This window comes from Anopheles darlingi, chromosome 3, assembly GCF_943734745.1.
Source record: "Anopheles darlingi chromosome 3, idAnoDarlMG_H_01, whole genome shotgun sequence".
NCBI lineage: Eukaryota > Metazoa > Arthropoda > Insecta > Diptera > Culicidae > Anopheles > Anopheles darlingi.
The window spans coordinates 27,820,939-27,843,438 of NC_064875.1; the positions used below are offsets into that span (position 1 = coordinate 27,820,939).

The following is a 22,500-nucleotide window of genomic DNA, read 5'->3' on the forward strand; positions in this document are numbered from 1 at the left end:
AATAAAAACGACACCATCTGTATAACCAACACATGAGGTTTATGATGGTGAGACAATAAATGCGAATGTGCTAGTGAGTGTTAAGCAAGCATGATACCAACTGGTAGGTACCGAAAAAGCTGAAGCCACTCGAAATTAACAGGAAAACATATTGGAATTGGAACAATTAAAAATCAATTGCAAACTATAACAATAGTGCAGGCATAGGAACTCTCTACAGATCATTAAAGAACAACTAGAGAAGCAGAATCTAGAGAACCAAAACTGTTGGCGAAAGATTGTCTCCAGAATTCCCCTGCGCATGTACCGGTCTCAGTTTTGGGCAGGAACCCATCAAACAAAACAGTGTCACATGTACAAAAGAAACGACCGAAACTAAACGCAATACTAAACCACCAACAAAAACCAACAAAACCATTACAGTACAAGTTACTCAATACAAGCGAATTGAGTAATGGGAATGAGTTATCGTTACATTTTGTCAACTCTGTGTATGAAGAATGCAAAGTCAATTCGTGGTATTCGGGATCAATATGCTCACCTTTCCGGTCGGTGTGTTGGCGTAGGTCTCCGCCGATGGTGCGGCCGTGCTCCCGGTGCCAGTGCTACCGGGTGCGCCCGGTGATCCCGTTGCGCCTCCCACCAGCGACGGCGAGGTAACGGATAACTGTGAAATGGCCGTTTGTCGAATGAGCTGACCGGGCGAAACGGACCGTGCTATTCCAGTTGCTGTAAAATAATGCACAAAAAAATTAGTATAGAAAAACGTCCCAACTCAGCACTATCTGGCAGGTATGTAAATGCAACACACGAACAAACATAATCAACGGAAAAAACACTCATTAGATACAACTAAAAAACAACAAAAACAAATGCGCAAACACTCAGAAGCAAACGAAGGATTGTCTGCGCAAAAAAAATCGCACAAAAAAAGCCGAAAGAAACACTTGACTAAGGATGTGTGCTATACTTGGTGCCGAAACGGGAACACTGGAGACGGTTGCCGTTGGTTGGACCACCTTTGTCGCCATACTGCTTATCATTTGACCGGGTAGAACGCCCGTTAGAATCGCTCCCGTTCCTGAAGAAGGGATGTGAAAGGTGTTTTTGGTTTCAGTTCTTATAAGATACAACACCGCTTCAATGGATACTATCGATTTTTCAGTCTCAGCGCACAAATATGGGTAAGATATTAATGGTAATAATCATTGATTTCCTGCAAACCCTCAATCTTAACTCACCGGCCGATCCGCCGTGTGTGTTTGCACCACTCCCGGGCACGTTTGCCGGCGAAGCGCCGGTACTGGCCCCGCCAATTGAAGGTCGTGATGGTACAAGGCCACCGGGTTTTGTCGGTAGCTGGGGTGCAACCAATGGATGCCTGATGCCACTTTGCTTGCGAAGTAATTCAATTTCCGCCTTTAGCTGCATTATCTCCACATCCTGCTCCTTTACGCTGTAACACACATAGAGAGAGAGAGAGAGAGAGATAGTGATAATGTAATGTGAATTAATGCAATCTGTTGGTGTAACATAGTATTTGGTTGTTTCACTAGTCCGCTGGTAACCTAAATTCTAATCTCATGTATACCATTGCGTGGTTTTGATAACAAACAGTCATTAAATGACTAAGTTCCGTTTTGCAGCCAAAAGATAAAGCGATTACACAACTACCACGTAACAACAATGACCCACACACCCCACGTACCGTTTTTCCTCCTTCGCTAAACTCTGGTGTAGCATTTTGCGTTCCATTTCAAACTGCTGCGCCTGCTTCTCCAGTTCCGCCTCCATCCGGAGCGATTTCTTACTCTCCTCTTCCAATCCTTCGGCGATCGTATCGACGCGCTGCTTCTCCTCGGACAGAATTTGCGCCAAATCTTCGCTCCGCTTACGCTCCTCGATGTATTTGATGATAATCTTCTTCCGCTCGGCCAGCAGCAACAGTACGATCTGCTTTTGGCGGTGTTTTTCCGACTCAAACTGTTCCTGCACCTTCTTCAGTTCGATCTCTAGCACCTTATGCTGCTCCCGTTCGTGATCTAGCTCTTGTTTAAGCCTTGATCGTTCGATTTCCAACCCGTACGTGATATCATCACCCTGGGCCGTCGTGTGTTCGTGCTTGCGCCGCTCATCGTACAGCTCCTGCACTACCCGTTTGTGACGTTCCTCGGCATCCTTCAAGGCTTCGATCATCTTGGCCTGGGCCTGGCGCTGCTGCATGACGAGTGTGGCCAGCGAATCCATCTGCTCCCTGACGCCACTCCGCTGATCGTTCATTAGGCGCATCTCATGCTCGGATTGGGCCGCCTGAATGGAAGACTGTCGGCTAGCAATATTACCGCTGGCGGCCAGCTGATCCCGAAACAGTGCCGCATGTGGATCGTTCAAGTTCGTCGGTTTACCGTAGCGCGGCGCAGTTAGCAACTGTTTGATCTTCTCGGTTTTCAGTACCGCTATCACGACATCGCGTGCCTGCAGTTCACCTTCGAGATAGCTGAGCAGCTTCAGTAAATCCGCCTTGCTGAAGTCAATCTTTGGATTACGCTGAAAAGCACAGAACAAATGATTAGCACAATATATACTACTATTTCCTGAACATAATTTGTTGAAGTAACTAACAAAGCGATTTCCGTTTCTAAAACCCCATGTAATCTAGCCTAATCCAGCGTCACAGTCATGCGATTCACTAAACAAGATTATAGTAGGCATTGATCGTCCAAAATAGAATGTCACATGAAAACAAACCTCTCCCTGAGGAAACGCTTTCCATAAAGTACCTGGGGAGTACACACCATCCTCTTAGTCTCTTCTCTTATGTTACAACTCATGCTCTGTCCACTCTTCTTCACGCCTACTAAAAGTCTCTCCCACTCTGGGTGATGAGCGAGCATCGTTCTCCTTCCGGGGAACGTTGACAGGGCCGCGGTTGAGCGGTTCAAATATTGATTTTTTGCCTTCGCCTAGCCGGCGGTGAAAATCTTTTCAAGCTGAACTACCCTCTTCCCCCTCGGGGGAATCGCACTTTTCTCATGCTCCTCGCGTAGGCTATCCCGCAGGGGTTGTGTTACGGAGAATCGGCTGCATTTCATTTCCCGGCCATCCCAAAACATCTGTTTCCTATTAAACCAACACTCCCCGTCTGTCATCGGTTGCGTGGCCTCACCTTCAGCGTGTCGCTGGTCTGTTTGATGGCAGCCAGATCGGCTTCGGTAAACTTTACCGTGCCTTTCGTCGTCGTCGTCGTCGTCGTCGTGGCCTGCTGTTTGCCATCCGTCGCTGGCGTGCCCGACTCGCCGTCCCCGCTCGAGCTGGTGCCAACCTCGGCCATCGTCTGCCGACAGAGCCGTACCCGGGTACCCAGTGTGCTGCCGTTCGTGGTGGTGGACACGGTAGGAGGCTGGCGCGGATGCGCTGCCACCGCCGGGTTCACACTGGTGTTTTCTGAAGGAAAAAACGTGGGCGACCACCTCTTGGCCACCGATTCGGTTTGTCGCGATTGCTTGGATCCGATTCCCTCGGTTTCAGTGGCCAATTCCGTCGATGGCTAGCGCACGGTTTTATGGGGATGAGCTTTCCGTCTTCATCGATCGATCCGCTGCCGATGATTGCCCGTTCTCGCTATCGCGTCCTGACGGCTGCGTTTGATGCTGGACTTGTCCTCGATAGAACCAACAGCAAGATGATTTTCCACGAAATTTTCTTTCCAATCACCCACGGAGGGCAGCACAAAGCAGGAAATCAAACGCGTTGACCGACACTTTCAGCACTTCTTCTCCAGCTGTCCCGCTGCTGCTGCTGCTGCTGCTGCTGGTAGGTTCTGGTGAGAAAAGTTGAACTTTGCACACACCACAGCTTTGTTCACTCTCGCACGCACACTGAAGCGCTGGAGTTTTCCCTCCTTTTCCAACTACAAATGCTAGCGGGCGTTCTATATGATTCTCTCTCCCTCGCACTCACGGTATGTGTTTTTTTTTCTTCTTTGCAATCTCGTTGAAGGTCGCGATGACGATCTGATTACGGCACATCATTCATCATTTTCAGCACATGCGAAAATCTATCCTTTCATTCATCGCTGAACCGGATCGGAAGCATGTACAACCAATTAGAACACAAAAACGAACTCTAATCTAGTAGCACAACTTTCGTTTGTTACACCGAAGCCATGATCGATCCACGGATGCTGTTGGAAACTGGTGGTGAGGTAATAGAAACGTTCTTTGCACGAAAAGCCACCAGAAGCCGCCGCCGCTTTTTTCTGAATGTTTACTTTCTTTCTTCAAATCACGCACTAAAACACACGCATCATTTGCTAAAGTTGCACTCACACAACCGATTCCCTTTTAAGCGGTGGCTACACGAGCGCGCCATGAAAAATGTCCATTTTTTTTACTTTGCGACGCAATCGCACACGCGCAACGTGTAGAAACTGCGCCGTCGGCGATCTCGCTGCGATCACAGACGGAAATGTGGAAATTTCTGTTAGTTTACTAGTTATTTACGATTTCGTCCTAAAATAAAAAGTACAACCACTTAAGCACTTTAAGCAGCAGATCCAGACAGTCGAAATTCTTGCGAATCCGGCTGCAATTTAATAAGCAGCAGGGGAGCAGCAGTTCATTAACAAAAACCAGTAACAATCCTCCCGAACATTCAAATACAATGAATATAAAGAAAGAATTAAAGAGTGTTTTAAGTTTCTTCGTAAGGTTTATTTCATTCTTTTAGTTACAAGATTTGGCAAAATGTGACTCCTGTATGACTCCTAAATCCTTTTCATTACTTCAACAGTTTATAATCCATCTGGCATCCGGCAGTTTGTCTCGTTAGCCAGAAGCGCCTCTCTTCTAATTCATTGTCATTGGTTATGTTAATAAATGATTGTGATTAAGGAGAAACCGCCTTATCTTAAGTATTACAAAGCAAATGGTGAATCAATTGCATGATCGATTGTTTGATAACATCCCAATCCCATATCAATAAAACATTTGTCAAACTTAAGCTTCTTCAAGTTAGGAAAATTTTCTTGGAGTCCGAAAAGATCTTGGGTTGCCAGTTTACATTGGTCTAACTCCAGATAAAGCAGAGAATACAGAGGTTCGTTCATTCCAAAGAAAAACGATTTCGATATATAGGAATAAGAGAGCGTCAATTCCTCCAGTTGTTTCAGATGGGGTAAGACATTCAAGACATGTTTTGGAGAATCAAAGTCACTACGAACCAGATACAATTTCCTCAAGCGCGTTAAATTGCAAGATATAATCTGCAGCAGAGTTTGCTCATTGTTTAAATTGACGCTAAGCCCAAGGATGCTTAATGATTTGGACAAGCTCAGAAAACTAAAGGGCATTACCTTACAGCTTCTCAGATAAAATTCTTCCAAATGGGTTAGTTTCGAAAAGTCAAAAAACACATCCTGATCAACGTTAATGTCACCAACAGTTAACATGCGAAGCTGGTTCATCTTAAGCACATGCTTGAAAAAGGGTATATCGGAACGACATAGCCGGGCAAAGATCAATTTGTTCACCAGCGGGCACATTTCATACATATTAATCAAAAGATCTGCTTGCAACGGACCGCCCCACTGAATAAATTCTAGACAAGGCATGTTTTGAAAAAAAGATGGATCAATTGGTTTCCAACTATTCACCGTTACCCCGAGCTGCTTCATCTTGCTGAACACAAGCGGCTGAGGACTGCCTTCCTTGGCCTGAACTGCACTAAGTGCGCCAATATGCCTTTCAAGTTGTGGGAGATCTACCGTGTACTTGTAATTGCAGGTCATTAACAGAACCTTGAGCGATTTGCTTCGAATCGTTGGTATATCTTGCTGGCCGATTTCCGCCAAAGGACTATAGGGATCCAAGCAATCGTCTAATACATGTAGCTCTTGTAGTTGTAACATTGACGGTATGTCAGCAATTATCATAGGCAAAATTTCCGTTATCCGAGCATACGTAACAGTAAAGTGCAGCGTGCGGATATTGCTCGTGATTTTTGGGTGAATAACTTTCCATACGTTAATATGGGCGTTTTCAGAGTCCTTTACCATCAAAGTTGTAAAAGTACGATATCGTCGTTTTGTGTGTCTCGATATCAGTTTGATCCGTTCTTCTAATGACTTCATTGGGTTCTTCTTTGAAACAGCAGGACTGTTTGCACTCATAACGAACTGGAATCGGTCAACGTATGCACTTAGAAATATTGTGTTGTTAAATCGTCGACACGTTCGCGATACATTTTTAACGCTTTGCAGGTCCAAGCGGTCGAATATCATGCATAACACCTACATCACGAGAGATAGAGAGAGGTATAAAAAATTAGATTCGAGCTGATGGAATTCCGGATACCTTTAATTTCAACTTACCTCGTCCGGCAGTACATTTATATAATTCCGTTTTGGTGCCATATTTCTCCGTACGCGTGCTACGAATCCTGCACCCGATCAAAAGATGGCAGATGATGATGGCAGGCAAAGATGTCTGCCTCGCGTTCTTTTGCTCTTAGTATGCGCAGCAATTTCGTTTGCGTTGCAAGTTTTGATCGTTCCACGAGTGCAATATCACCGAGAGTCGCAAGAAAATACACGGCCGAATAACAAAACCTTTCCGTTTTACTCCAAATAACACCGAACTAGCAACAGTAGCTTCCAAGAACAATCGAGAACGAGAAACGCGTTTTTCAGCAGATCCTTTTTTTCCGGTGCTCTGCGGTTATGCGATCTGTTCCTGAAGGGATGTCCGCTTAGGCCGAGTCCACATCCTCCAAACAAAAATCGCAATAGGCAGTGCCAGACGGGGCGTAAACTCTAGCACAAACCCATATGACCATGAGAAGATTTTTTCTATCACTCACTATGGAAAAATTTGGTGAGCTCGTTCGCCGCCATACTGAGAAGGAAGGAAAGTGAACGACGCTCTTCGATTCCATAGTGAGCAAATTTGGAAGCCCTTAGAGAGCCGCTCTTCACTACCCACTAAACAATGAGCAGACCCCTCCGCCTGCGACGCAGCGAGAGGAAGGCTGAGGAGGTTGAAAACGAAACCCCCGCGGCCTGCGACGGGGTCGAGGAAGGGGCAAATGCGACGCTCAATATGGAACTGCTCGTAGGCAGCAGGGGAAAGAGCGGAAGAAACCGCGAGGAGGAGAAGGTTTCGCGCGCGAGCTTGTGGGACGCGGCTACGGCGGAGGAAGGGCCGAATGGGAAGAAAGAAGGGCGAACGAAAACGAACGCGAACTTGTGGGTTTCGATTACGTGGGGTGGGAAGAGCGCAAGAGTAGTGGGGCGATTCGAACGGCAGCGCGCAAGAGAAGGCAACAGAAAAACGGGACGGAGCAACCTCGATCGAAATTCGGCAAAGTCCCGATCGCGGGCAGTCGAAATTTTTCTAAGTCCCGGGAAGCACGCACTGGGACTTAGAATATTTCAGAGTCGGCGTCGTTCTGGGACTTAGCCAAATTTGTAGCAGTGAAAGTGTTGCGGAAAGTGATAGTGATTTTGTGAGTGACAGCATCAGTTTACATGCAAGGTAAGAAAAGATGACATTGTAAAGATGCAAGTGATTTAACACCTTTTGTTTGTTATCTTTTTCTCCGACATGTTCCCGAGCATCGATCGAAGAACGCGTATGGAACACGCGGTTGAACAGAAACGTTCATGATCGCAGCCCGGATCATGCCGCCACAGCGACGCCACCAAGCCAGATGCAGACGTAGACGACGCCACCACCACCAACAGCACGAACGGCAGACATCACATCATGATGACGTCATACCATGACGACGTCATCACCAAAGTCTTATGGCGTCACAGGGTGGGTTCAAAGCAATTAGGAAAAATAAACGCCACCGCCATTGCGCGATGGCTTACGGACCAGTCAAAGCGTACTTCATTTTGGGTAGGGAAAGAATATAAGACAGAAAGAAAGGGGACTAGAGGAGAGAGCGAGAGAAAGGGTCACGTTTGAATGGTTGAAATCGAGACGATTTTGTTCCGGCCTTAGTGGACGAAATCGGGCCGCCAACATATTTGCCAAATGTATGTATCGTTCCGTTGGCGGCTGGATCTCGGATCGATTTTTCTATAGTGAGAAGTCTTCTCACTGCTATGTGGGCAAGAACGATCGCAGACGAGAGAGGAGAGAGAGCGCGAGAGCTGCGCATGTCCAATTTTTTTTTTTCTCCAGAAACCGACCAATCCTGAGCAAGCTCTAATTGGAACCTAAGTAACCAAAATTTCCGCCCTTGTGAGAATTTGTGAACACCACTTTCCTTGGTGAGGTGGCTCTATAGCGGCCCTAAAAGGGTGCCACTACCCAGATAACAGTGAGACGATCTTCTCACTATAGAAATGCTGTAGGCTCGCTGTAGTCTCGCTCTAGTCTCCGGAACAACGCGCTTATGGCAAATAACCCACGAGACTAGCGCGAGACTATAGGGGCCCAAGGAACGGAGACTAGAGCGATTCGGAGACGTGGACTGTGGTTGTCTCGCTCTCTCCTATAGCCCCCTTTCTTTCTTTTCTCCCGACGCCATCATGGCGCATTAAAATGCATTTGTGTGTGTTTCAGTAAGCCACGTGTGGTGGCATTTATTTTTCTATTCCGCACATCAACACTTCGATACGTTCTGACGCGCGCCGTGGTGTCGCGCGTTGGTATGATGCGTGGTGGCGTCGCTCTGGTGGCGTGTTCCGGGCTGCATTCAACTTTCCTGTTCGCGCTGATGATCGCTGTAGACCGCACCACGTACACCGATCGTTGGCGCGGTTTCTTCCATCGATGCACAATGCTCGGGCACATGTCGGAGAGAAAGAAAACATCAAAATATTAGTTCATTTACGGGGCAACGTAATGTTGTTTTAACTTACCCAAGCAGCCAAGGAGAACAAATTTTGGGGGATTCAGAATTCTGATCAGAACTCTAGGCTGGTCTCATCAGCATTCTGAATCCCCCAAAATTTGCAGCAATTTCTCCATACAAAATTGGGGGATTCAGAATGCCCATCAGAACGTCTGATGAGAATGCTGAATCCCCCAAAAAAGGTCTCATTTTGTCCGCAGCCTGCCCCCACAGTATATATTGTGTACATGTGATAACTATATTTATTTTCTACAAATATATGTATAACACCAAATTTTATTTGAAAAAATTATGATTTTTTTAAATTATAAATAAATTACACTAATTTACCCATAAAAATCACCCTCTTATCTCCGCGATGCCGTGCGCCCCTTTCCGGAGCGGGCTTTGATATTAGTATGGGGTCACCGTGGAAACCGTACCTGGCAGTGACAGTGGTGCTTGGCCACCGTACTCCGTGCCGAGGTTGTGCGGATGATAGGGTCGAGGAGTGCCGACACCGTTTGCTATCCGCATTGTCCGTTAATCCGGTGAGACAACGAGTTACTGCCGATTATGGTGGTGATGGTGATGATGGCCAATCGGGGTGCCACTGTACGAATCGTTCGGTGCCGATCGCTGTAACGAACCGTTCGACGAGGCTGGCGAGGAGAGAGCATATCATTGGCCGATGCATTCCTCCACATCCTTGGCCGATGCATGATGTGGATGGTGGCTGTCGAGAAGAGAAAGGGGGAAAGAGAATGAGAATGAAGCAGACCACCGGTATAAGGACTTACCTTTCCTCGCTGTTTCCGTAAGCAGCATCCGATGAGGTACCGTTACTGAACCTCACTGTGATGCTGATTCGAATGGTGGTGGTGATGGAGCGGATGATGCGTCAGTTCATGCCGCAGCAATTCATTGTGGATCCGTTCGTCGGATGACGAGCAGCAGCTGCTACCATTCCCGATCAGCAGAGGGGGCCCCCCTATTGAAGATCAGGCCCGTAGCCGATCGTTCTCCCGCGCCGCGTTGATGTCGTAATAGCCGGTGGCGTGCTACGGGTTAAAGATCATTGTTATCATTCATTACGGGGTAGAGATCATTGTTATCATTTGTAAGCACAAACACTGTTCGCACCATCTCGGCGCCGATGCCACTTACCCATTACGGAAGGAGTTTTCGATGACAATTTTCGGTCCATGCTTCAGGGCAAGCACCGCTGTAGTCGCATTGATGTCCTCTATCGTCTCCGCACTCCACTCAACGACCGGCGATTTCCTTCGGCACACCACCGGCACCATTCACGTACCGGCTGGCAACGGAGCATCTTTGTTCGAAAGGTCGAAAGGAAAGGTTCGCATCCTTCACCTCCCCCATTCTGCGTACCGGTAACTAGCACTCCACGTATCATCCGATGAGGTACTTGCACCGGCTGCTGTGTCTACTGCACATGATGTACCGAATGCTGCTATTGCGCCTGATGATGATGCACGACACGACACATTCTCGTCAAAGTTTAATATGGAATTATGGGCATCCTGTGGGGAAGGGAGAATCCGTGTTAGTGTCACCGTGGATTGATACGATCCGGTACCGGCGTACTTACCTCATCCCATAGCCTTTCTTATCATCCGGTGTTCCTTCATAATATCAGTAACTGCGTCACGATCACGATGCTGCGGATGCTGCGGCGGACAAAAAACAAACACGTATTTTCGGTGAACTACACTTACCTCAGCTTACTACGATGGTACACTACTGTTTCACTTATTTTACACTACACTTTTTCACTAATTTAAATGTTTTTTCACTTGTTTTAACAAGCGAAGATGCAACCGACGTTGTTGTTGTTTCAGGAATTTTCGTGAAATTGAAACGTCAAACCGATCATAAAAGAACTGTTTGAGCCTTCAAGGGGATTTGGTGTTCTCATAGAAGAACTGTTTGAGCCTTTGAGGGGATTTGGTGTTCTGATTGTTGTCAGCAGCAGAACTGTTGGAGCCTTCAGGGGGATTTACTGTTCTCCTCATGAGAACTGAAGGCTACCTATGGTTGCTTGAGTGCTCCGTCCCGTTTTTCTGTTGCCTTCTCTTGCGCGCTGCCGTTCGAATCGCCCCACTACTCTTGCGCTCTTCCCACCCCACGTAATCGAAACCCACAAGTTCGCGTTCGTTTTCGTTCGCCCTTCTTTCTTCCCATTCGGCCCTTCCTCCGCCGTAGCCGCGTCCCACAAGCTCGCGCGCGAAACCTTCTCCTCCTCGCGGTTTCTTCCGCTCTTTCCCCTGCTGCCTACGAGCAGTTCCATATTGAGCGTCGCATTTGCCCCTTCCTCGACCCCGTCGCAGGCCGCGGGGGTTTCGTTTTCAACCTCCTCAGCCTTCCTCTCGCTGCGTCGCAGGCGGAGGGGTCTGCTCATTGTTTAGTGGGTAGTGAAGAGCGGCTCTCTAAGGGCTTCCAAATTTGCTCACTATGGAATCGAAGAGCGTCGTTCACTTTCCTTCCTTCTCAGTATGGCGGCGAACGAGCTCACCAAATTTTTCCATAGTGAGTGATAGAAAAAATCTTCTCATGGTCATATGGGTTTGTGCTAGAGTTTACGCCCCGTCTGGCACTGCCTATTGCGATTTTTGTTTGGAGGATGTGGACTCGGCCTAAGCGGACATCCCTTCAGGAACAGATCGCATAACCGCAGAGCACCGGAAAAAAAGGATCTGCTGAAAAACGCGTTTCTCGTTCTCGATTGTTCTTGGAAGCTACTGTTGCTAGTTCGGTGTTATTTGGAGTAAAACGGAAAGGTTTTGTTATTCGGCCGTGTATTTTCTTGCGACTCTCGGTGATATTGCACTCGTGGAACGATCAAAACTTGCAACGCAAACGAAATTGCTGCGCATACTAAGAGCAAAAGAACGCGAGGCAGACATCTTTGCCTGCCATCATCATCTGCCATCTTTTGATCGGGTGCAGGATTCGTAGCACGCGTACGGAGAAATATGGCACCAAAACGGAATTATATAAATGTACTGCCGGACGAGGTAAGTTGAAATTAAAGGTATCCGGAATTCCATCAGCTCGAATCTAATTTTTTATACCTCTCTCTATCTCTCGTGATGTAGGTGTTATGCATGATATTCGACCGCTTGGACCTGCAAAGCGTTAAAAATGTATCGCGAACGTGTCGACGATTTAACAACACAATATTTCTAAGTGCATACGTTGACCGATTCCAGTTCGTTATGAGTGCAAACAGTCCTGCTGTTTCAAAGAAGAACCCAATGAAGTCATTAGAAGAACGGATCAAACTGATATCGAGACACACAAAACGACGATATCGTACTTTTACAACTTTGATGGTAAAGGACTCTGAAAACGCCCATATTAACGTATGGAAAGTTATTCACCCAAAAATCACGAGCAATATCCGCACGCTGCACTTTACTGTTACGTATGCTCGGATAACGGAAATTTTGCCTATGATAATTGCTGACATACCGTCAATGTTACAACTACAAGAGCTACATGTATTAGACGATTGCTTGGATCCCTATAGTCCTTTGGCGGAAATCGGCCAGCAAGATATACCAACGATTCGAAGCAAATCGCTCAAGGTTCTGTTAATGACCTGCAATTACAAGTACACGGTAGATCTCCCACAACTTGAAAGGCATATTGGCGCACTTAGTGCAGTTCAGGCCAAGGAAGGCAGTCCTCAGCCGCTTGTGTTCAGCAAGATGAAGCAGCTCGGGGTAACGGTGAATAGTTGGAAACCAATTGATCCATCTTTTTTTCAAAACATGCCTTGTCTAGAATTTATTCAGTGGGGCGGTCCGTTGCAAGCAGATCTTTTGATTAATATGTATGAAATGTGCCCGCTGGTGAACAAATTGATCTTTGCCCGGCTATGTCGTTCCGATATACCCTTTTTCAAGCATGTGCTTAAGATGAACCAGCTTCGCATGTTAACTGTTGGTGACATTAACGTTGATCAGGATGTGTTTTTTGACTTTTCGAAACTAACCCATTTGGAAGAATTTTATCTGAGAAGCTGTAAGGTAATGCCCTTTAGTTTTCTGAGCTTGTCCAAATCATTAAGCATCCTTGGGCTTAGCGTCAATTTAAACAATGAGCAAACTCTGCTGCAGATTATATCTTGCAATTTAACGCGCTTGAGGAAATTGTATCTGGTTCGTAGTGACTTTGATTCTCCAAAACATGTCTTGAATGTCTTACCCCATCTGAAACAACTGGAGGAATTGACGCTCTCTTATTCCTATATATCGAAATCGTTTTTCTTTGGAATGAACGAACCTCTGTATTCTCTGCTTTATCTGGAGTTAGACCAATGTAAACTGGCAACCCAAGATCTTTTCGGACTCCAAGAAAATTTTCCTAACTTGAAGAAGCTTAAGTTTGACAAATGTTTTATTGATATGGGATTGGGATGTTATCAAACAATCGATCATGCAATTGATTCACCATTTGCTTTGTAATACTTAAGATAAGGCGGTTTCTCCTTAATCACAATCATTTATTAACATAACCAATGACAATGAATTAGAAGAGAGGCGCTTCTGGCTAACGAGACAAACTGCCGGATGCCAGATGGATTATAAACTGTTGAAGTAATGAAAAGGATTTAGGAGTCATACAGGAGTCACATTTTGCCAAATCTTGTAACTAAAAGAATGAAATAAACCTTACGAAAAAATTTAAAAACTCTCTTTAATTCTTTCTTTCTATTAATTGTATTTGAATGTTCGGGAGGATTGCTACCAGCCGTGGCCACACGGGGCGAAAACTCTAGCGCAAACGAAAAGCCGTGGCCACACGGAGCGAAAATTTGCGCGCAAATTTACAAATTAATGCCAAATCGTTTACGCTTCGATATGTTTACGTGGCCGGGTTGAGGAAATTAAAATCGTTTTGTGGAAGAAAAGGATTGAACACACTAGCAATGATCACTATCTATCAATGTAAACCACAAATAGAACATATTGCGAGCCCTTCCGTTTGCAAACAGCTTTTACTCTAGGTTTTACGCTCCACGGACCTATAATCGTTTGACAGCATGTAAACGGCAAGCGTAAATGTTTTGGCATTAGCCGTGGCCACACGGGGCGAAAACTCTAGCGCAAACGAAAAAATTAATGCCAAAACATTTACGCTTGCCGTTTACATGCTGTCAAACGATTATAGGTCCGTGGAGCGTAAAACCTAGAGTAAAAGCTGTTTGCAAACGGAAGGGCTCGCAATATGTTCTATTTGTGGTTTACATTGATAGATAGTGATCATTGCTAGTGTGTTCAATCCTTTTCTTCCACAAAACGATTTTAATTTCCTCAACCCGGCCACGTAAACATATCGAAGCGTAAACGATTTGGCATTAATTTGTAAATTTGCGCGCAAATTTTCGCTCCGTGTGGCCACGGCTATTAATTTTTTCGTTTGCGCTAGAGTTTTCGCCCCGTGTGGCCACGGCTAAAAAATTAATGCCAAAACGGTTTCGCTTAACCCTTACACGCTGTCAAACTTTTATACGTCCGCGGACTTTTTCGCTGAACCCTTGACGCTATCGAACGCTTTATTTACGAAAATGTAGGTTCTTTTCGTATTGTTTTTGCATTTTTAATATAAATATAACAGCAACAGCAACAAAATCATTAAAATCTGCAAAATTTATTCGGAAATTACCTTCTGCGGCCAAAACACAGATGTAAACAATACGTTTGGCATTTCGATATAAATTTTGGGGTGTTTACCCCTGCCACACGAAGCGTAAACGTTTTGGCATTAATTTGTAAATTTACGCTCCGTTTGGCAGCACCTTTTAGTAAAAAATTAAAAGTGGTTGACCACGATGCCGATGCCTTAATACGCCTCACTATGAGCACCAGCGCGGAAACGAACATGTAAGTCCTAGCAACAGACCTCAAATCGTCGCCTACCTTAACCAGGACCGCTTTTTTGTCCAGCTCGCTGAGAATACCGTTCCCCAGCAAGCGGCACGCCGAGGTTGCATTCGATGCGCTGCGCGTGGATAGTGAGCCGCACCGGAGTTTCGTTAAAAAGACGCTCAAACTGGAGGAACACTGCCTGCTGCTCGATCTGGCCGGTGAACAGTCGAAGAACCTGCGCGTCGCCCTGACATCCTTTCTGGAATCGCTTATTCTGTGTTGCGAAACGCTCGAACAGTTTGGTCCACCCGTATCGGAACAGTATTCGCACTATTAGTCCGAGCATCATGCCCGAACATACGCCCGCGCCAACTCCGGGCCGTGCCATCTACGGATTCGCCCTGTTTTTGCTCTTCAAAACCCTCTTCGCTCTGTACGTGGTCTGGGCATTCGTGCCCACTGCTGTGTTCGAGCGTCTCGGGCTTACCTATCTCCCGGACAAATACTTTGCCCTCTTCCTACCGATACTGGCACTGGTGGCCATCACGTTGTTTGCCTTCCTGGTGTACCCTTCGCTGGCCCTTGCAATGACACCGGATGTCGATGATCGCACGACCGTCACCGATTCGTACACGATCGTACGCTGCCAGTATCAGTTCCCGGATGGGGGCGGTTGTAGTCAGCGAGTCGACGATCCGTACAGTGCCGGATGGAACGCCAAGCGGCATTGTGAGAAGCACGCCATACGCATGAACGAACAACAACCACGGACGGTTCGCGTTGCCAACTTTTGCGACTGTCCGTACGAGGCGATGTGTTTGCTACGGAAAGACCCCGATTACCTGCCGACATTGAGAAGAAAGGACCCCATCCCGGCCGTCAGTGATCTAAGCCTTGCCAAAGTGAGCCGTGCTCTGTACCGGAGATACTGAGAGGGAAGACCGTACGAGAGGAAGGAGTACACCGCATTGTGAGGATTTATTGTTTCAACATGAAAGATACAACTAGAGAAGATAAAACCAAATCGAAACCACATTTTTAGCTGTCCTGCTTGGGTTTTTTGTTTCGGTTACGGTTCTTAACGTTGTGTGTTTCGTAGAAATTGCTACCGATCTTCTTCCGCTTGCCTGCCCGTTCGATCGCACGCTTCTGTTTGGACGTAAGCTTCGTGGTGGTGCTGGTGCCGGCCGCATTCGATGTGGATCCGCTCGTGCTGGCCTGTGGTTCCTCCGCCATATCGGTGACCACAGTATTCGGTTTCTTTTTGCTTTCGCCACTCTTATCCTTGGCGCTACGGTGAACCACACGCCCCTCGTCTTCATCGTACTCATCCTCGGAGTAGAAATCGCTGATGCCGGACGAATCTTCGTCCTCTTCCTGCTCGCCATCGCCGGTCGCTTTCGATGCCGTCTTCTTCCGGTTCGCCTTTTTCGCCTTGGCTTCGTTCTTCTTTTCCTCTTTAAGTTTCTCCAGCAGCTCGAGATCGATCTTATCGATCTCGCGGATATCTTCGCTCTCAAACTCGAGGTTTACCTTAATCTTTCGGAAGTCCTGGATCTGGAATAACTCGCGACCCTTTTTGACCGTATCGGGCAGCGTCGGTGTTGCCGTCACACCCGAATAGCTACTCTTCTGGTCTTCCTCCACCGTTCGATCGGCCACCGCATCACCCTCGCCGTCGGCAACGGCTTCCGAAGGCATTTCTTGCGCAGACTTTGGTATCTCGAATCCTTCCGGAGCGACATAAAACGGTAAACGGCCACGCTGCCAATCGTTCAGTATCATTCTCGAAACGGTCTGCACATCCGGTTCACCCTTCTTCAGCAGTTTGCCCGTTTTGCGGGCAATCTGTTCCAGGAAGTCGATATGGTCCGTCCACTCGCTCACACCGTACGTTTTCACGACGTACTCCTTGCGGATGCGCTTCAGCACTTCCTCGATGTAGTCTTCCAGATTGTTGATCAGCTCAACCCGCACCACCGCCTTCAGCACTTTTTCGGTATCGGTTTCCGCCGTCGGATACACGACACCCGGGCAATCGATCAGAAAGATGCGCTTCATGAGCGTAATGTACTGCCAGACCTTCGTTTCACCGGCGATCGGTGCCACTTTGCACACCTTCTTGCTGCGCAGCGCATTGATAACGGACGATTTGCCGACGTTCGGGTACCCGATAAAGCCGACGCTGATCTGTTTCTTGTCCACGTGCAGCTTACCGATCTGTCGCAGTAGATTAATGAGCGCACCTTTACCGAACGGATGTGTGAGAGAAGCGTGGAATGCAATCGTTGGGTACTCCTTGCTCAAGATCGCAACCCAACGCTGCGTCACCCAGATCGGCACCAGATCCACCTTGTTGAGGATGAAGAACAGATGCTTGTGTGGTTTCTCCTTCCGTAAAAACGTCTCTATGTACTTCGATCTAGTGCCCATCGGATCGCGGGCATCCAGCACCTGCAGCAGCACGTCGGCCGAATCGATCACCTTGTGCAGCTCGTTCCAGATGCGCTTACTCTGGCCAGCGGCAAAGATGTACTCTCGTACCGCATCCCGCACACCCCCATCGTCGCGCTCCAGATCGTGATCCTTCGCCTCGTCGTACCGGTCCGCCGATTCTTCCGCCGTTTTTGTCAAATCCTCCAAATCGCGCACCTTCAGCGAGGGACGCTTACGGAGCTGCTTCTTCCCGAACACCTTATCGTAGCTTTCCGTATCGAGCAGATGCACCCGCTGGTACCGGGCCGTTTCGTTCAGCAGCGTGATCGGTAGATTCGTTGGCTTCATGATCACCTTGTACGGATCGTTTACCGCTTTGCCCATCTCCTCCTGAAACTTCTGGAGCGCCTTCTGGGAGATGACGCGCGAGTTGGCGAACCACTTGGGCGTCGGTTCGACGCGGGCCACCGTACCGCTGGCAACCCAACCCTGGAACGGTGCCGGCGTCAGGATCTTTCCATCGCGGTTGCGCTTCGCCTTAAAGTTTCTGTACATCTGCAGCCGCTTGATCGTGGCTTTCGTTCGCGGTTTGCCCACCCCCTTCAGTCCTTCGGTGGGCCGATCCGGGTTCATTGAGTGTTTCGATTTGTTAATCGAAAACTTCCGGGGTGGCCCCGACCGGGAGCTTACTTTCGGCATCTTGATTCCGGTTAACTTCTGCGGGATTTCAACTAAAAAACCACCAAACTTTCTACGCCGCCGCAACGAGCACCACGCGGTCGGCTTTTTTTGTTTTGACAGCGACACGGGCTGACCGAGTGGCTACACATACCGCGAATGTGGTGTCCAGCGAGTAGCTCAGTTTGAGCAACAATCGAAAATTGCAATTATTGTCGCAAATCTGCCTACATTACGGCATAAAATATTTATCTTTCGCTCGGTACTATATGCGGTTTAAATTATCTCGCGGGCGCCGCTCTTCGTCGGTGGAATAGGCGTGGATTTCAGAACCGGCATTCGCGCCATGTCTAGCCACTTGGTCCGTTTGACAGTTCACCTGCGTGTTTACATTTTGTGTGCCACGCAAAAAAATCTGGAAATCCATCGCCGGGGCCGGACCGCCGTTCGCTGCTGCTGCTGCTGCTCTTCGGAAATCGTCGTCGCATTTCGAACCGGACACCAGCTGTGAAACCACCAACTTTGGAATTCCAACTATCTCCTCCTTCGGTGCGCGTCAAGACACGACACGGTGCGTCTCCGGTGTACCGCCGCCAATGCGGCCAACTTTCTCCTTCGCAATCGCGTTCGCGTTTTCGTGTATCGGCCCTGTCTGTTCGAATATCTGTTGGTAATCTTTGGTAATTTTCTTCCCTTTTTATTATTATTTGGGAGAGGATGTTTTCGGTCGTAAAGGGTAAAGTCCAAAACGGTGCGTGCGTTCTTCCGATACTGCGACGTGTTCTACATTCCAGCGGAAAAGGGTTCGATGAGCCCCGTTTCTCCTATCACCTATAAGTTCACGAGGTCGTTGTGGGTACTTCCTAGACGCAACGATCGATTCGCTACCAGCACCCTGATTGATGGCCTGATTCACTGGCGTTGTGTTCCGTCCGTGTGTTAACACACCCGGGGTGCCTTGACCGTTTGTTACTTGTTTCAGCTTCGCTCACATTTTGATTCCGAAAGTGATAAGAGAAAGTGTTGTGTTGTGTGATGGTTTGCAAAATGAAGCAAAGATCGGTGCCCCACTAATCGTGGCCACGCATTCAAACGTACGAACGGGCTGCGGGAGCGTAATTGTAGCTGCACGTTTTTTTTCTCCTCCACGCGTTCGTGTGCACGCGGCGTGGTCGGTTTTGGTGCTTCACTCAGTGTGGTCAGTGTCGTTACCAATCGCCCAGCTGATAACCGTGTGGCTGCCGTGAAAATTGTGGTTGTGAGTGACCAGCGAGGAAAGTGATTTTCCCGATGCAGTTACAGTTTTACAATCTAAGCGCCAGGAATAAGTGAAATTTAAGGAAGCCACAGTATTAATCAGAGGAGGTGGTTGGAGCGTGAACCAGCATGGCTGTAGCAACGACGGAACAGTCGCGGAAGAATGTGGAGTTTGTGGTAAAGAACCTGTTTGCCGGAGGTCAGTATTTATCTTTAACTAAAATAAGTCTTCAAACATTTCAAAGATCTGCCAAATCAGTTATAGTTTGCCTATTTAGCCCGTTTAGTAATAAACCTCTTTTAAATCCTTTCTCACTAACGTAAACCGGGCTGAACATGCCAAATTCTATAGGTAAATATTCCAGGGTACTCTGATAAATTTTTCGTATTCGAGTTTTGCAATGTATTTTATTTTTTTCTTGGGGATTACGATAAATAAATGAAAGAGACCTAGGACTGACTAACAATAGTGCGCGTGTCTATTCCGGTTTACGGTTGTCTATGGTCTGTTGGAAAACAACTACTAAACGTCCTACAAAATATGAAGAAATCATTATTCGAACTGTTTAATGAATATTAAATAAATGTTGTTTAAATTTGTGCTCTTTTGGCAATCCTAATGTTGCTCGTAACAAATAATCTCCTGTATTAAAGCTCACTTCCATAAAACCCTCACCTTATCGATCGTACTAGTTGAGTTCACGCAACCCACCCGTATCTTACGGCGATGGGTTGCTTCGTTTTCACTGCTTTGATTATGTGAACGATTTCCTCATACACGCAAATGCTGCTGCCCAGTATGCCACTAAGTTTAGGTTGTAGCGTTATTATTGGACTTGATTATTACCTTTTCATTTAATTAATACTATCCCATTATATGAAAAAAAACACCGCTTCATCTTTTCAGGTGTGGCCGGTATGTGTTCGAAAACCACCGTAGCACCGCTGGATCGTATCAAGATTCTGCTGCAAGCACACTCGATACACTACAAACACCTCGGAGTGTTTAGCGGGTTGCAGCACATTGTCAAGAAGGAGTCCTTCTTTGCGCTCTACAAAGGCAATGGTGCCCAGATGGTACGGATATTCCCGTACGCAGCCACCCAGTTTACCGCGTTCGAAATGTACAAAAAGGTGTGTGTGTGTGTGTGTGTGTGTGTGCTGAGGCATAGATTATCCGAGAGAAATTTTGGGGTTTCCTTCTTATCGCCTACTGTCTCTTGTTTTCTCATAGTATCTTGCAAAAGCGCTCGGTACGAATTTGCCCATCAAGCACGCGGATAAGTTTATCGCCGGAGCAGCAGCCGGAGTGACGGCCGTAACGCTTACCTACCCGCTGGATACGATACGAGCACGGTTAGCGTTTCAGGTGACCGGCGAACATCGGTACAATGGTATTGTACATACAGCTTTAAGCATCTTCCGGACGGTACGTATATTTTTTTTCTCTATTTCTTGTCATTAATGTTTTTAAGTTGTCTATAAACCAGACGAAGAAATAGGTTTCTTCGATATTATATACTGCGATATGTATATTTACGCTCAAGAAAATCTTACAACAAAAGTTGATTAACATCGACTTCGATGTCGATTATTGATGTCGAAGGTGGAAACTGTCTAATCTAAGAATTGCATTCCTTAGTTGCTCGTAGACTATGAAATTAAAATATACTTAATAATGCACACACACCTGAACAATAGAATGGCAATAGCAATGAATCTGCATCATACGCATAGTGGAAAAATAAATACTCTGAAACCCTAGCAGATCACAAATCATCAACAATTGTTGCCATCCTCGATTGGATTATAAAATTTCACAGTTCAATGATCACCGATTCGCGCACGTTTTCACTGGTCAATTATGACGCAAAACTGTCCGCTGAACGGGTCCCCACGTGAGCCATAGCTGATGCATCGAGCGTGTTGTAACGAGATTGCAGTGCGGTAAATAGCGATTGAAGCGAGAGAATGGCCTACTTTTGGAAATGTCCATCATTGGCAGGGCCATACGGCAAGCAGGTTGAAAAGAAAAATCGAGCAAAACAATCATAAGCGATCATGGCTGTGCCCTTTTCACTGATCGTACATCGTAATGAAACCGACCATTACGGGATTTACAGTATGTGGCGCTCCAGGGTAGCATCATAAACAATGATATCCGTGACTCTTGGTGTTTGTTTTTCCTTTCACTTCTTTCTCATAAAGGGTCGTGTAACAGCATAATGGGTTATTAAAAGGGGATAAAAAAAACTGAAACAAAAAGGAATTAATCATGTTTATATCATCATCATCCCCCGTACAGGAAGGTGGAATACGCGCCCTGTACCGTGGTTTCGTCCCAACGCTCATGGGCATGGTACCGTATGCTGGCTTTTCGTTCTACTGTTTCGAGATGCTGAAATTTGTCTGCATGAAGTACGCGCCGGGTGTGACGTGTAAAAAGTGTGATCGTAACACGGGTAAGGAATGCCGATAACGATAACAATCCGATCAGTTGAGTGACACATTCTGTTGCCTTCACTTCCGGCGGTACAGGCGGGCTAGTGCTTTGTGTTCCCGCGAAGCTACTCTGCGGAGGATTCGCCGGTGCGGTCGCACAATCCTTCTCCTATCCACTCGATGTGACCCGGCGGCGGATGCAGCTGGCGATGATGAATCCGGAGACGGCCAAATTCGGGTAAGGCAAGCCAATCTCTGTCCAGTCATCTTTCACGTTCCAACCATTCATCGTTTGCTTTGGGACTGGGTGTGCTCGCTTTGTCACCTCTTCCATTCATATGCGTATGCGAGCTGATGACGTCCGTAGGTCCGTATTTCGATACATGGTCGCACATGGTCTCGGTCGGGCACCGCGGAAAGGGAAGCAAGCGAGCAAACAAAGGGATGGCTCTGTTGTCTAGTTCAAACGGGGGATGCCTCTGAAAAGTACCGCGATCTTCGAACGCGATCATCTTGCGCTAGTTTATCTAGCATTTGCATACGAGATTGCATAATTCCCCTCCTATAAGTCCAACAACAATGTCACGCTTCTTATCCTCGCGACCGCGACCGCGTGCGAGCTCGCGCGCGCGAAACACTCTCTAAAGCGTGACGCCTCATCGTACGCGCTTCTCACCTAATGAAAGGCGGGCGCAGACTTTAAAGTTTACCAACTGCAAACCCCGCTGTCCTCCTTCCCGGGTGCTGGCGTGGTGTGTGGCTCTGTTTCGAGGTTAACCGGTCAAGACAGTGATTTTCTCCTGCGATGCGAGCGAGGCCCTCACAACTCATACTTTCCCATTGGTTGGTGACCAGTGCCAGAGTGAAACACCGGTTTCCCCTCGATATCAGTGACCCGATGGCGGTCATCTGCTATGCTACTAGAGCTGGCGAGACTGCCTGGAGG

At 47.2% G+C, this 22,500-nt stretch overlaps 5 protein-coding genes across 11 annotated transcripts in view; 3 read left to right on the forward strand and 2 right to left on the reverse strand.

Moving 5' to 3' along the window:
• The window catches only part of LOC125954123 (CTTNBP2 N-terminal-like protein), a 107,794-nt gene extending 103,571 nt beyond the window's left edge, over positions 1 to 4,223 (reverse strand). For 2 of the 3 annotated variants that reach the window (XR_007469012.1, XM_049684154.1), the window contains exons 1-5: positions 3,167 to 4,223; positions 1,709 to 2,547; positions 1,242 to 1,456; positions 971 to 1,081; positions 542 to 729 (exon numbers count right to left, since the gene is read on the reverse strand). Coding sequence is in view for 2 of the 3 variants with exons in the window: in XM_049684154.1 (XP_049540111.1) it covers positions 542 to 729; positions 971 to 1,081; positions 1,242 to 1,456; positions 1,709 to 2,547; positions 3,167 to 3,331 (1,518 nt within the window). In the remaining variant the exon portion in view is untranslated. The remainder of the gene's footprint in view (positions 1 to 541; positions 730 to 970; positions 1,082 to 1,241; positions 1,457 to 1,708; positions 2,548 to 3,166) is intronic. The other variant, XM_049684155.1, reaches the window with a different exon arrangement.
• A 10,143-nt stretch (positions 4,224 to 14,366) lies between these two features.
• Positions 14,367 to 15,078, forward strand: LOC125954142 (EKC/KEOPS complex subunit Lage3). Its single transcript, XM_049684189.1, has 2 exons — positions 14,367 to 14,756; positions 14,820 to 15,078. Exons 1-2 carry the CDS (start codon positions 14,731 to 14,733, stop codon positions 15,076 to 15,078), a joined length of 285 nt encoding a protein of 94 aa, XP_049540146.1. The 5' UTR covers positions 14,367 to 14,730.
• Positions 15,079 to 15,088: 10 nt separating this feature from the next.
• LOC125954139 (uncharacterized) lies at positions 15,089 to 15,673 on the forward strand. The gene has a single exon (XM_049684186.1). The coding sequence runs from the start codon at positions 15,089 to 15,091 to the stop codon at positions 15,671 to 15,673; it is 585 nt and encodes a 194-aa protein (XP_049540143.1).
• A 27-nt stretch (positions 15,674 to 15,700) lies between these two features.
• Positions 15,701 to 17,960, reverse strand: LOC125954126 (nucleolar GTP-binding protein 2). Its single transcript, XM_049684161.1, has one exon. It carries the CDS (start codon positions 17,874 to 17,876, stop codon positions 15,780 to 15,782), a length of 2,097 nt encoding a protein of 698 aa, XP_049540118.1. The 5' UTR covers positions 17,877 to 17,960; the 3' UTR covers positions 15,701 to 15,779.
• Positions 17,961 to 18,268: 308 nt separating this feature from the next.
• Positions 18,269 to 22,500, forward strand: part of LOC125954132 (graves disease carrier protein homolog) — a 7,953-nt gene continuing 3,721 nt past the window's right edge. Inside the window, exons 1-6 of one of the 5 annotated variants that reach the window (XM_049684174.1) lie at positions 18,269 to 18,535; positions 18,838 to 19,311; positions 20,020 to 20,246; positions 20,347 to 20,541; positions 21,418 to 21,574; positions 21,651 to 21,792. In XM_049684174.1, the coding sequence (XP_049540131.1) occupies positions 19,242 to 19,311; positions 20,020 to 20,246; positions 20,347 to 20,541; positions 21,418 to 21,574; positions 21,651 to 21,792 (791 nt within the window). In that variant the 5' untranslated portion in view covers positions 18,269 to 18,535; positions 18,838 to 19,241. The other 4 variants (XM_049684175.1, XM_049684176.1, XM_049684178.1 and 1 more) reach the window with 4 other exon arrangements.